We start from the raw sequence: 14,433 nt of genomic DNA, 5'->3' as shown, positions 1-14,433 counted from the left end.
ACAATTCTAATTACCAATAATTTAAGAAACAGAATCTCATTAATTTTTCTCACTCACTGCATTATCTGTAAATTTACTACCTCTTTCTGAATCAAGTTTAAAAAACCTGAAATAATTAAACTGGTCAAAATCAACAAATGATATTTGATTTCCGTGTAAAATAGAAAATTTTAAATTTGACTATTAAAATTCAACAAGTTCTAGAAGCTCTTCTTAGTTTGAATACTTGTATATTAATCATCTTAGAAAATTATAGTACAAGTTAATTTGTGGGAATAACATTGAATATATAAATGATACAATTAAATATCACAATATACTATGTATAGAATAATCCAACATCAAAGTTCTCTACCAAGATCCCGGCAGAAAATGTTCATTTCCAATTAACAGCCGTCACCATCTCCACATATTTCTCTATATTTGATTTTGATGTAAGTAACATACTATATCTATTATTAAATACTAATAATTTTGGACTTATCAAACCAATGAAAATAAATTTGTAGTAATTTGATTTGGCCGGGCAGGAATCTTGCCGTTGCCATTTGCACCACGTTTAAAGATTTAAATATTTTCGAGCTTATATTATATACTTATCTTAATTGTGTGATTCAAATATATGAGTGCTCAATTTTAGTTATAAATGAGATAGTTATTTTGGTCTATCAACTTGCATTAACGAACGACTTTGTTTATTGTTTGAATTAATGTCTCTAACTCTGATTTTACTGCTCCTATTTATAATGTATCAGATCACTTTTGGACCGTTCTTTTTATAATGTACTTACAAATCTAAGAAAAATGTCTTAATTATTAAAAAAATGAAATTTTATAACCACACAAATTTATACATGTGCCCTTGACTTTTGAGTAATTGTATTCGTATAATATAAGTTTTATCTTTATTCTTTCTAGAATCATTTTATTTCCCTAATAATGCGATTAATTTTAGAAATTCAAAAAAATTAGTACAAATCTTATCATACCGACAAGTGCTCTCGAAATATATCAAAGCTACATGCAATTGAGACAACGACGCTCGATACAATCTTCTTATTCTTAAAACTTCTGCAAATAAGGAGGCGATTTTAACATTTTAAGTTGAATTAGGGCGATCACGAGAAAACTATCTTCTTATGCTATTAGTTTAAATATCAAACAAAGGAGCGATTCTTAACTCTAAAGTGATGGACATGAATAAAAGTACTCCATCCGTCCCTTATAATTTGACACCATTTGACCCATCACGAGTTTTAACAAATGTAATATAAAGTGGGTTGAAAAAGTTAGTTGCATGTAGATTCTACTTTTATACACCGTATTAGTTTTATATGTTTAGATTCTACTTTTATACATCGTATTAGTTTTATAATAAAATATAAGTGAGAATGAATTAGTGAAAAGTAAGATTCACTATTAAATATGGAGACAAAAATAGAATTAAATGGCAAATTTTGAGGAGGGAGAGTATAAAACAAAACACACCTAATAAAATTCTAAAAATATTCCGTTACATAAAGAAAATGGAAAAAGGAAAGGGGCAGCCTTTTTGAAATTTGAATGAGATTGAAAGGAATTTCCTTCACTAATTAATTTCTGTATTTATAAAATAAAAAGTGACCGACCGAGAAAGCCTCTCTCTCTCTCTCTGTGTTTCTATACATACACGCCGTGTATCCAGCGCCTCTTTCTCTCTCTCTCTCTAGTGACGCGGTTGCAGCAAATGTGTTGCTGACCTAACGTTTCTTTCTTCTTCACTTGTTTAACTTCGTAGATGGGTTCTCTTCCCATTTCCCCAAACACACACACCAACCCATTCTTGTCTTAATTCCTTTTTCATCTGAATGCGTCCTTAGCGATCACCAGCTGTTGTTGAGCTAGCTTTCTTTCCCCAAAATTCGAAAAAAATAAAAATGAAAAGGGCGAATTTGGACCTGCTGTTTTCAGTGAGCCGGAAGAGATCAATCCGCGCGTTGATTCTTTTGGGGCTTTTCTACATACTCTTCGTGTGCTGCGAATTCCCGTTTGTATTCAGAAATGGGGCGGCTTCCGTTTCGTCGCAGGAGAAGCTGTTCAGCACCAACGATGGGTTCTTCAATTCGAAGCCTTTCCTGCTCGAGAGCGAGGAGAATCTCGAGGAGAAAGAGGCCCCCCTTCGCCCCCTCGATTTGGCAGTAGTCGAATTCGCGAAAACCCCTCTTTCGAGCTTGAATTTCAGCGCTGGCATTGCTAATTCGAGCTCTAAAGGCTCCATTTTGAAGTCTGCGAATGATGCCCTCGAGCTCGGAAGCAAGCTATGGCGGGAGCTCGAATTGATCGGGAAGAACGCTAGTAGTAATAGGGGATTTAGTGAGTTTGCTGGTTTGAATAAGAATAGCAGCGGCGGCGGCAGCTCTGAGCTGTGTCCGCATTCGATATCGGTGACCGGGGATGAATTCTCGAAGAATAAGAGAATGATGATACTGCCGTGTGGGCTGACGTTAGGGTCCCACATAACGGTGGTGGGGAAGCCGAGGGCGGCGCACGCGGAGACGGATCCCAAGATTTCGCTGTTGAAGGAAGGGCAGTATTTGATGGTTTCTCAGTTTATGATGGAATTGCAGGGGCTGAAGACTGTGGAAGGGGAGGATCCGCCGAGGATCCTGCACTTCAATCCGCGGCTGAAAGGGGATTGGAGCGGGAAGCCGGTTATTGAGCACAACACTTGCTACAGGATGCAGTGGGGGACGTCGCAGAGGTGTGAGGGCTGGAAGTCTCGCGCTGATGAGGAGACGGGTGAGTCGATGGCATTGCCTTTTTTGATTGCTTGTTTTCGATACATTTTGTTGGACTTGGATTGCTAACTGTTTCGGATGAACCATTTATTATGCTTGAAAACCACTTAGATGTGTGAATTGAATCGTTGAGTTGCTTTCTTGATTATACTCCAATGGAGATGATTGTTTAGGTGTACGTATCTTAGTGATTTGTTTGCACTGGAGATACATCGAATAGACTATTTGTCCTGTTTGTAATTGCATATATGCGCGTTTGTAGTTTAGTTGTGGCACGACTAATCATGAGCTGTTTGCTGTTCTGCAGTTGATGGGTTGTTGAAATGTGAAAAGTGGATACGTGATGATGATAATGGGTCAGAGGAGTCGAAGGCGACGTGGTGGTTGAACCGATTGATAGGAAGAACCAAAAAGGTGACTGTCGATTGGCCATTCCCTTTTGTGGAAGAAAAATTGTTTGTGCTCACTCTTAGTGCTGGTCTAGAAGGATACCATGTCAATGTTGATGGAAAGCACGTCACTTCCTTTCCCTATCGAACTGTGAGTAACTTACTGCTGTCTCTTTGTCTAAATTAATTCTCAGAAAACGCCTAAATTCAGTTCAATATATGTAGGGGTTTGCCCTTGAGGATGCGACTGGATTAACTTTGAACGGGGATATTGATGTTCATTCCATCTTTGCTGCTTCATTACCCACAAGTCACCCCAGTTTTGCTCCACAAAGACATCTGGACTTTTCTGAAAGATGGAAAGCTCCCCCTCTTCCCAATGCACCCGTTGAACTGTTCGTTGGTGTCCTTTCAGCAGGCAACCACTTTGCCGAACGGATGGCTGTGAGGAGGTCTTGGATGCAGCACAAGCTTATTAAATCTTCAGATGTTGTCGTGCGTTTCTTTGTTGCTTTGGTGGGTAAAATTGGTTGTTCTTTTCAACTACTCTATAATCTTTAGGCTGTTGGAACTAACTCACTGACCAACTTTTGACAGCATGGAAGAAAGGAAGTAAATATAGAAGTGAAGAGAGAAGCCGAGTTTTTTGGAGACATTATAATAGTTCCATATATGGACAACTATGACCTTGTTGTGCTGAAAACTGTCGCTATCTGTGAATATGGGGTTAGTTGTGGATTGCGTTTTCACTCAAGAGTTTGGAGTTGGGCTTTTCAACCCGTTTCTGCCTGAACTAACATGTCTTTGGCGTGATTGCAGGTAAGGACTGTATCAGCGAAGTATATCATGAAGGGTGATGATGACACCTTTGTAAGAATAGACGCAATTATTAACGAAGCAAAGAAAGTTCCAGAGAACAAGAGCTTGTATATTGGAAATATAAATTACTATCATAAGCCCCTCCGCAGTGGTAAATGGGCAGTCACGTACGAGGTACTACTCAAAGATTTACTCTTGTATATTGCATCATCGGCTATTACTTTCCTTTTGTTCCTGGATACCTATTATTCCATTTATCCTGGCTCGAGACTTGCCTATCTTTCATATGGGCTGGTTCGTCTCAAGCTAAGCGAGCTTGAATTATTTCTACCAATCCATCCTATCACTAAAGTAAATGATCTCTTAGTGTTTAAAACAAGTTTTGGGCAAACCATCACATTGAGTTATATAACTTAAAATCCGTAGTCATATGGTAATGGAAAACTTGCTTCTGTTTTGAATCAGGAATGGCCGCAGGAAGACTATCCGCCCTATGCAAATGGACCCGGCTACATTATCTCGTCCGACATTGCAAACTTTATTGTTTCCGATTTTGAGAATCGAAGATTAAGGGTGAGGGTCTTTCTAACACTTGGGAACTTGCATTTATGCCATTGTAGAGTATCCTCTCTTCTGTACAGAGAAGTTGTAAATTTACCAAACCTACCCAGTCTAACCAAAACCAAACCTAAAGTTTAACAGTTTATTCTTTGGTTTGGTATTGATTGTTTAAAATAAGAGAAAAAGGAACCAAGATTTCAATTAGGTTGTGGTTTAGTAAGAGGATTGGTTCAAGCCAAAATAAAGGTAATCTTTTAACCAAACCAACCAACCTTCCCGAAACTGTTGGTTTTGCCTACTGTTGTTTGATTTTGGTTGATTTCTTTTCGAAATCCGGAGTTGATCTGTTTTAACACTATAGAACCAATACCTGCCTTTGCAATAACAGTTAATGGTATCTTCTTTTTGCAGTTGTTTAAAATGGAAGATGTTAGCATGGGAATGTGGGTGGAGAAAGTGAACAGCTCGAGAGCAGTAGAATACATTCACAGCTTGAAGTTCTGCCAGTTCGGGTGCATAGAAGATTACATAACAGCACATTACCAATCTCCAAGGCAGATGATTTGTCTTTGGAACAAACTAAGACAGGTAGGGCGGCCCATTTGTTGCAACATGAGATGACAAAGCGCACTAGCAAGGTAGAACCTGTCTGAAGACGGAAATCAGCAAATTTTGCAGAGGAAGTCCGAATACACTGTAAATCAACGTGGTGATGGAAATGGTTGGAGCTGTTCGTGTCGTGGCCCTCTGAAATCGTTAAATTTGTTCTTTGTACTGACTTTATTTCTAGGTATAATCCGAGGATGGCACGAGGGAATGCTCTCTCCCTAGCCTACCTTAACTTGACTCTTTGACAGTAGTCCGAGATCGCGTATAGATTTGCTGTGTCTTAGCAATTTTGTTGCTCTTACATGAATGTGATGTTTCAGCTACTTTTTCTTGCTTCTTGTTTGCCAGCCAGATTAAGTTGTGAAGTTGGGATATATTCTTTGCAGCATATTCCTCTTTACTGAATAATCAATGAATTGTAAAATTGTGGCAGGAAAAATGGTCTGAAAATATTGAAGAAGATAAACTACTTTTACCAAATACAAAGCGTGTACAAAAATCTTCCAACAAAAGTAGAAAACAATCTAAATTTATTTACTTGCTCCAAGAATACACACCCTCACACAAAATTCACTAAAGCCATGCACAAAAACGAGATTATCACACCCAAAACTCCAAAGGGGGCTCTCAAAAGGCCAGTTCCAGAAGGCCGGGGCGAGGCAGGGGAGGGGGATGCAGCGTCTGAGGCTCCCTCGTTGGCGCACGTGTAGTTGCAACGACTGGGACGGACAACACGGTACACGCCGCTCTGTGTGAGGAGATAGACATCCTTGTCGTTGTCCTCGCCAAACGAGAAGATGTAACTTAGTGCAGGGAGCGAGCTCCCGGGAGTCGCTGTGCAGCTCAGAGGTGAGTCGCGCGCGCAGCTGAAGGGGATCTTGCTGCTAGTGAACTTCCCGCTATTGGCGGGGCTCTCCGTCCCGGCCCATATGGCCCCTGCATAGAGATCTGCAAACAAGTACCTGCAAAGATGGAAGCAAAGATTAGGTTTTTAATGGGATTTCGGAGTTTGGAGAAGAGTTCATTACCTTCCTTGCATACAAGGATCGGTCGTGGCTCGGTAGAAGTAGCCACCGGTGATGGATGCCGAGCCCTCATTCGTGTTCACATCGGAGTGGTTGTAGCCCATCACAGGGAGTATCTGTGAGGTGTTTGCAGCAGACGACTTGAACTTGTTCGGCCCTTCATAGACGGACCACCCGTAGTTTCCACCCTTGGTAATCAAGTCCACCTCCTCAAAATGATCCTATTCAACAGTTCAAGAACCCCTTTTTATGTGAGTTTGAAGTATATTTAGGAATTGGGAGTTGATGAGAAGTATGCAGTTACCTGTCCTACGTCTGCACAGGCGAAGTACGACGGCCTAGCAGAGTCGAAGCTGCAGCGCCACGGATTTCTTAGTCCAAGTGCCCATATTTCCTTCTGTAGCTCCTGGTCTAGTGTGTATGGATTGTCTTTGGGAATGGAATAGTTCCCCCACAGACCGAGCCGGCTAGCTTCCTTCGCACCTGCAACGATTATGGCGAATTCGAGAGAGTGAGGCCAAATGCAGAGTTATTAACATATTGACAGCATATAAGTATTCACAAACTCACTTGTTATGGTATCAACATCAAGCCTCATGATCTTCCCAAGCAGAGATTTCTTGTTCTGAGCAAAATTGAATGGATCGCCTCCTGCGCCGCCACCATCTCCCATCATGAAGTACAGATAGCCATCTTCGGGTCCGAAGAGGATCTGCCCCGCGTGGTGAGACGTAAAGGGAAGCCCCATGGTGAAGATCCTCCTCACTTCAGAAGGGTTAGCATTTTTGGCCTAATGCAAAAGGAAACAATCACATTTCATTCTAAAAAATTCAAAAACTTCGGTCAAATTACCAATGAAGGTTGTGATGCAGTTCCATTAGCAGAGAACTCTGCTATCACACTCTGAAACTGGCAAGGGTTTGCACCGTTGTCCGGGGTCAGTTTTGACGGATCGCACTTCACATCCGAGTTGCACGCGCATCTTCCCGCGCACTCTGGCCACTTGGCCCTGTCACAGTTGAATGAGGCGAAGAAGCGGCCGTTTTCTATGAATTTGGGATGGAATGCAATTCCCATCAGTCCAAACTCAGTATCGAAATGGACTTCATCAGTTATGTCTAGGAACGGAGCAGCCTCGTCGAGCTCCAGTACCCCTCTGGAGCCCTGGCTAGGGATGGTTGCTAGCCAAATCTTGCCTTGCTGGTTCGAGAAGAAGGCGCGGTTTGAGCCATCCGGGTGGGGAACCATGTTGAGGTAGGTTCCATTCCCGATTTTCTCGAGGCACAGCCCGGTTGGAGGGGTGGGAGCAGCCCCAGTGTCGTTGAGGACGACAGGTGCACCATCAAAGCATGGTAGGCCATCATCGGATGCTCCACCGAGAGCACTGCAGAAGTCTGCTTGAGACTGCCAGAGATCAGCCAATTTAGTCGAATTTGAGGCAGTTGGAGCTCCAGCTCGGCCTTGTAATGAGACCGTGAAGGGTGAGTGGATGATGGAGACGTTCTGGCACGTGTTCCATGCTTTCGAACAGAAGTTGAGTGAAGCTTGGTTCGACTGTGTTGAGTTGGGTGAGACTGTGGAGTTGCACAGCACGGGAACTTGTCGTGGCGCAGAATCGATTCTGAATAGCTCAGCTGAGAACTGATCACACCTCTGTAGACAACAAACATAGAGAAAAAACCTACATATGAATAATAATCAAACTAGAAAATCCCAAAACTGCTACATCATCAATAATCTGCAAACATAAGTTTATTTGTTTTAAATCTAAATCTTCATAAATTCATCAACTAACTATGAACTAGATGATGCTCATGACAGGTGCAGCAAATAGAGAAACACAGCAATATTATGAGGACTGATGGATCATTCTATTATTGAAGGCATCTAAAGGGGAGAAATCTTTCCAAACTTCACATTAGGCAGATTACTACAAACTGCGATTCAACTCGGAAATGGTAATGATCAAGCACAAATTTGTAGTTGATTTTACCGAACAAAGGATAGATTTAACAAGAGAAGCACAGGCAGGATCTGAGATGTTCATTGCTGCAAACTGATTCTTCAAAAGCAAATCATCATTTGCATTGCAGCAAACAGTGCCATTGTAGGGACAGAACTGCAGAGTGGAATTTGGACTAAAGGGTGCTCCTGTCACACAATAGAAACGCAAAATCAGCTCTTTCAAACTCTCTCCCTCTCTCTCTTATACACACACACACACTTACTTGAATCGGTGCAGAGTGGCAGAGAGAGACAAGAATCAATAAACTGCAGCAAGATGAAGAACTGAATAATCCTAACAAAATGGCTGCTTCCCATCTTTCCTAATTATACAGCAAAAACAATATAGACAGAAAAGGAAAAGAACTGGTTTTTCGAAGAGGGACAAGCCAAAAAGGCCCACTTTTCAAGAATCAACCCGTGAAAAGTTGAAAGAAGCAACAAAAAAGTTTTCTTTGTTTCAAGCACTTAGCAACCACATTATTGCTTTGACCTCCTGTTTCTGGCCTCTCACCAAAAACTGATGATTGGAGATGAGAAACACAAAACCCTATGTTTGAATGACTCAATATATTTATAAAGTTTCTGTCTTTTTCTCCCTGGGTTTGACATTGTGAACTAAGCTGGAAGGTTGCTGTCTGCGTAGTTGACTTGAGCTCATAAATTTTGGAATAAAAGTTCAACAAATTATTAGGTAGTTGAGAAAAAAACAGGTGATCTCGAATAAAGAAAGATAATCTAGATAGGATGAGATCTTGATTGGTTGAATGCATTAATACTGTTTCCTCATTCATCTCCCATGGAAGTTTATCCATATAATTCAAGGGTTTTATTTTTTTCAAACCACATGATGTCTTTTGTCGAGTACTCCTATAACATAGTTGGGTACATGTCAGATCAAATCTTAAAAGAACTAATTCTTGCACACTGATTCCAATGATTTTTTGTCTTTACCTCTTTTTAATATGATTACGATTTGCGACAATGTTTGACCGTGCACGAGCGAAATGTGTCATTGTCGTCATATTTGTGTTCCCACAAAAAAGTTTAGATCAAAATATTCTTTCGAGGCATTTACTAAAATTAATTGCAGGTGTAAGTACACTTTCTAAATTGCAAACCCTCTTTCAAAGTGAACATTGTGGGTACACATTTTGATGATAACAGTAGCAATTGAACGGCTATCACAAGGTGCAAAAAATTAAGCACAATTGGATGTGAGAACACAGTTAAATTGGTCAAGTTGAAGCTCATTGCCACACGAAGAGCCTTGAATCGCACAGCTTCCTCTTGTCGCATAATCCTACCGTACAAGCATTCTTAACGTATCTGGTTCAACTATCGAGAGCACCGAGTGCTTTCATGTCCTCCAGGAATGCCATGTATGAGTCATCGATACTTTGTGGTTTTGCTGCAGATGACGAGCCAGTGGATTGTTGCTTTGCAACTGGTGGAGCCACAATTGGCCGGTTGGAAGTTGTAGGGGTAGTTGTCTTTGGCTTCGCTTTAGGAAGTGCAGACTCTCTCCTGACTCGTACTGATGCCGGAACCTGCAAAATCACAATCTTCAGGTCAAGATTTCGTGGGACTACAGATATTCTCTACACAATAATGCAGAGTAGAGTGGAGAATGTCTTCATCTATCAAAAGATTTCACAGATAAAATGGACATAAAATTTGATGTTTCAGAACAACAGATTTAGGAGCTCTGGAAGACTCCCCTCAGTTTGCATAGAAAATGCTGTATTAAGGAAAAAAGGACACTATAAACGAGAAGCATTGCAGAAGCACATATACTCACCATAGCTGTAAGCTCAGGAGTATGCTGAGCCAGGGGCCTCTTTACGACAGTGGATGCAGCTGATTTGATGTATGATGGCTTCTGAGGAACAGTGTGTAAAGCAATAAAGCCTTCTTGTGAAATAGGAGGTGGGCCAGGTGGAAGCGGTGGTCTCATCATTGCTGGATGTGCTAGGGGAGGTCCGAAAGGTGGTCTTGGCAATAGTGGAGCCATGAGTCCAGGGTGACCAGGATGCCCAGGTACTCCAGGAGCAGAAAATGGGGGGTGCATATCAGCTGGTGGTGGCGGTGGAAAGCGTGTCATTCCTGGAGGAAGCATATCAGGCTGTAAACTTGACCCTATGGCAGCTCCAGGCATCTGAGGCTGTTGCCTTAATGGTGGTGGGGGAGGAGCCATTTTCAGAAGATCGTTAGGATCTATTCGAGCTTTTGCCTCTGACTCAGAAGATGAGCCTTCAGGCTGGGTATCACCCAACTTCACAGGCATTCCAATTGGTGGAGGCTGCAGAGGAAGGCTAGTAGGCATCTAAGAAAAAACCAGCAAGAAAAAGCCATCAGCTAAAAGATTCAGTACATAGACCCATTTTTATTAAGATGATTTATTAAAAACATAACGAAATATCCTGTCATCCAGATTTTGAAGATCTCCTACTCTCCTACACATAAATTTGATCGAAACATATACCAGAACTGGGTGCCTGGCAGCTGATTCTTCTGAATTTGCATTCTCACCGCCAGCAGTACCAGGGGGAGGTGGTTGGGAGGATGGCTGGATTGGTGGAGGTGGAGGAAGTGGAGGACGAACAGCAAGTAACTCCTTAGGCGGTGGGCCAGGTGGAGGAGGTGGAGGGGGCAAAGGGGGTGGAGGCAGTGATGATGTAATATCTCCCACTGCTGGATTTGGGGGCATTGGGGGAGGCGGCGGCAAAGGCAAAGACACAGGTAAACTAGTGCCTTCTCCAGAATCTAAGCCTGCACCAGGCAAAGGAGGTGGAGGAGGTGGAACAGGTAAGGTGCCATCCTCTGCTTCTGATTGTGATGATGATGCCACATTACTGGAGCTTTCTGGTAAAGGTATCCTTGGCCCTGCATACCCAATAAAGCAGCAAATTAGTAAAGTTTAAGAAGTAAATGGTGTGCAGAGTAAAACAAGCTTCTGGGAAGAAAGACAAGATCATGTTACTAGGGATGTAAGATAAAACCTATGACATACCTATTGATGATTTAAACATTGGAGGTTTTCCAGGAGGGGGAGCTCCAGAAGGATTCAGAGTCGGGTGATAATAAACTGAATCCTGCACAAACATGTTGCTAAAATGTCTCAGCAAATCAGAGCAAAAGAAAAGGTTCAATAAAAAAAATTTAGGAAAATTCAAGTAAACTTACTTCAGGTCTGGGATGTTTGGATCTTTCTTCCTCTTCTGCAGTAACTTGCCTTCGAACAGGTCCCAAATGACTGCAAAATATAATTGCATAGTCGAATTTATAGAGCAGAACCTCTTATGAACATCAGCAACTCAATAAAGAATTTTAATTAATTTTATATTGCAAGGTTAGGCTTCTTCACCTGAACATAACTGGTGTTTCACCTTTTTCCTTCATCTTTTCTTCATATTCCTTTACAACAAAAGAAAAAACATAGTTAATGTCATTCTACTTCAAAAAGGAAAGGGCATAAAATAAACTAAGAATTCATAATAAAGCACACTAAACAGCTTATAACAAGGAATTACCTTCCTCTTTTTCATCACGAGATTGAGTGTGTCTTCGAGTTGTCTCTTTTTGTGTTTTCTAGCTTTGTCCAGAGCACCATCTGCCTCTGAAAATAATAAAATAATGATTAAGATACCAAGTAGACAGTGTGAATTACCATCTCTCCCACGTAACAAAGTGAAAGAAAAAGAAAAAGTAGAATGTGTTTTTGGCAAAGGACTGCAGCAAATGTCACTTGGCATGCATGAACCAGCCAAGCTTAGAGTAAACATTAAAGTGAGAGAAACAAGAACATTGGCTAAAAAATTAGTCACTAACAGATTTATTGGGATGAACTAGCTGAAAAGGAACAAAGTCAATCGTACATAAATATACATACATTCTGGAAAACGTCACCAGAACTTTCACAAATTATTTGCGTAGAAAGAGTTGGATTCGTCTTGTGCATCATTAGATAACAAAAAGTGCAGCTGCAGCATGACAATGAGTAATTAAAGTACGGCCAATAACAGTATCAAAGACATCCAAGCTTAGTACATGTATCAAGAACCACAGAGAATGTTAAAAAGTATGAAGTATGGTTTTTCAACTTCTAAGAACTGAAACAAATAAAAGAAAATTTTCTTCTTCCAGACAATGAGCAAAAACAAGACATTCGACGAATATATTTTTGGTCTATTCGTTTTTTCTCGCTATATTAAACAAGCTAACTGGAGAAATGTAACCCAAAAAAAAGAGAACAAGCCAAGTGCTTGCTTATACCAAAGAATTGAGAGATTACTTTCTCTATATTTTGCAGGTCCTGAAGATGTGTAAACAAGTGCCAACTGCCGACCAAAACTTCATGCTTTGCATGTCTGTTTCAAACCTGGAGGCAATGCTAGCTTAAGTCCTAGTAGTAAGTGGTGACTGGAGAGGCAAGGTGGAGATCTAAGAACGAGCTTAACTTTCAAGAAGTGTCCAAAACAGGACAGAAAATACATCTACTTCCTTACTAAGTACTATATATCAAACTGAGCCACCTATTACTTCTGCTTTGTGATATATGAAATGAGAGAACAAGGATGCCATAAGTCTGATATCTATCAAAACGCGCTACCAGCTTCCGCCATAACCTCTTTGTCAGCGATAAAGTAGACCACATGTTGGTTACAAAACGTTTTATCATAAACACTCACCCTTTCTTAAATAACCTCAGTGACAAAGATCATCAACCTAAACCACAGCCTATATAAGCTAAAGAGGTACACTAACATAGAATCATGAGGCACCCAAAACAATGCAGCGACGGATTCCAAAAAACTTACTCATTGCTTCCAGCTTCTGAATCTGATCTTTCAGAGTGTCTGGATCCTTCTTCAAAATTCCAACTTCTCTTACCTTCTTCCTCTCCTTTTTATTCTGCTCGATGACATCAAAACAAACTTCAAAGCATTAGAACGAACAACTACCGTCGGCATTACTTAACCATCTGGCAACTCATCAAGCTAAAAGCAATAAAAAAAACAGGGTTTACATGCCCAATCATATTCCTCAGCAAATACATACGATAATTGTGCGAGAACAAATAGTGATCGAACTTACTCGCTTCAATTCCTTCTTCCGCAGCTCTTTGCGGTATGCATCGGTAGGGTTCATGGTTTTGCCTCCCTTCGTCGTCTTCACCATCTTGGCGGCTTTCTCGGTAGCAAAAATATAAATAAATCCTGAATTAGAATTCTCTCCTTGCCCTTCGTCTCTTCAATTAGGGTTTGCAGATCGATAGTTGCTGGTTCAAATTGCAGAAGGTTTTGCGATTTGGGGAAGAAGGAGAATGGGTTCGGCTTCGGCCTAAAAATTCATTTCTGAAATGGATAAATAATTAAATATGCACGTTTTCTTCTCTATCAATTTAAATTGTTACAGTGATTATTTTATTGAATGCCAAATTGCCAAAATAAATAGTACTCCTATTTCTTAATTCTTACCATTGTAATTGATTTAAAAACAAAAAAAAGGCATTGTAAAATACTAATAAATTTAAATCCTAGCTATTAATATAAAACATTAAGATAGTGGGGGGAGTGCTATATTGCTAACTCAATACCTAATTGCTAACTACAACTAAATAATAGTTATTAGATATTTAAATTAAGGGCCTAGATCATCAACTAAGAAATATCAATACGATCAACAAAAAACGTCAATAAAGTCATAGGATTAATTCCATAAAATATCAATAGGGATATTAATGTCAATTAACTACATGTTTAGTTATAACTAACTTTTAAAAGAAATCCCAAAACTTTAAATTTATATAACATATATCAAATTAAAGATAATTTTATAAGGATTCCAACGATATCATATATGCATATGTTCCGACGTCAAATTTGAAAAAAAAAAAAAAATCGAAATTTTTTCAATTTTTTCGTAAAGCCAGTAGAAATGTCAACATACTATATAAAATATGTCAATATAATACATGTAGAATGTCAATATAAGCAATGAGTTGACATTCTTAAAGCATCGTGTTGACATTCTCACAAAGCATTGTGTTGATATTTCCGAAACACTATATTGACATTTTCATCTAAAACCCTAATTTGGCGTTTTTTTTTTATCTTTTTTTATTTTATTAATAAAAACGAAAATTACACGTGGCAAATTGTAGACCACACGCTTTCTAAAATCCTATAAGCCTTAAATTAGTTGTAGTTAGCAATTAAATGAGTGCAGAACGGCAGGCAAACCGGC

The 14,433-nt window shown here is 40.0% G+C and overlaps 3 protein-coding genes across 5 annotated transcripts; 1 reads left to right on the top strand and 2 right to left on the bottom strand.

Annotated features, from left to right (window-relative positions):
- Window positions 1–1,661: 1,661 nt before the first annotated feature.
- Window positions 1,662–5,490, top strand: LOC125213708 (hydroxyproline O-galactosyltransferase GALT6-like). The gene is made up of 7 exons (XM_048114392.1): window positions 1,662–2,778; window positions 3,085–3,317; window positions 3,392–3,682; window positions 3,764–3,892; window positions 3,986–4,159; window positions 4,451–4,558; window positions 4,958–5,490. The coding sequence occupies exons 1-7, from the start codon at window positions 1,917–1,919 to the stop codon at window positions 5,165–5,167; spliced, it is 2,007 nt and encodes a 668-aa protein (XP_047970349.1). The 5' UTR covers window positions 1,662–1,916; the 3' UTR covers window positions 5,168–5,490.
- A 115-nt stretch (window positions 5,491–5,605) lies between these two features.
- LOC125213707 (HIPL1 protein) lies at window positions 5,606–8,834 on the bottom strand. Its single transcript, XM_048114391.1, has 7 exons — window positions 8,409–8,834; window positions 8,174–8,331; window positions 7,033–7,833; window positions 6,751–6,970; window positions 6,485–6,663; window positions 6,184–6,401; window positions 5,606–6,117 (listed from the first exon to the last, which is right to left on the bottom strand). Exons 1-7 carry the CDS (start codon window positions 8,500–8,502, stop codon window positions 5,715–5,717), a joined length of 2,073 nt encoding a protein of 690 aa, XP_047970348.1. The 5' UTR covers window positions 8,503–8,834; the 3' UTR covers window positions 5,606–5,714.
- Window positions 8,835–9,289: 455 nt separating this feature from the next.
- On the bottom strand, window positions 9,290–13,540 carry LOC125213711 (protein EARLY FLOWERING 5-like). Of its 3 annotated transcripts, none has more exons than XM_048114396.1 (9): window positions 13,282–13,540; window positions 13,005–13,098; window positions 11,718–11,803; window positions 11,552–11,601; window positions 11,371–11,440; window positions 11,198–11,279; window positions 10,670–11,070; window positions 9,986–10,510; window positions 9,290–9,734 (listed from the first exon to the last, which is right to left on the bottom strand). In XM_048114396.1, the coding sequence occupies exons 1-9, from the start codon at window positions 13,363–13,365 to the stop codon at window positions 9,519–9,521; spliced, it is 1,608 nt and encodes a 535-aa protein (XP_047970353.1). In that variant the 5' UTR covers window positions 13,366–13,540; the 3' UTR covers window positions 9,290–9,518. The 3 variants fall into 3 exon arrangements, with proteins under 3 accessions (XP_047970353.1, XP_047970354.1, XP_047970355.1); XM_048114397.1 differs by lacking the exon at window positions 13,282–13,540 and adding an exon at window positions 12,077–12,167; XM_048114398.1 differs by lacking the exon at window positions 13,282–13,540 and adding an exon at window positions 12,479–12,565 and having other exon boundaries at window positions 13,005–13,092.
- Window positions 13,541–14,433: the final 893 nt, after the last annotated feature.

The sequence above is a fragment of the Salvia hispanica genome, chromosome 3, assembly GCF_023119035.1.
Source record: "Salvia hispanica cultivar TCC Black 2014 chromosome 3, UniMelb_Shisp_WGS_1.0, whole genome shotgun sequence".
NCBI classification, from domain to species: Eukaryota; Viridiplantae; Streptophyta; class Magnoliopsida; order Lamiales; family Lamiaceae; genus Salvia; species Salvia hispanica.
Note: the sequence above shows the minus strand (reverse complement) of the source record. Positions and strands in the feature narration are given on the sequence as shown.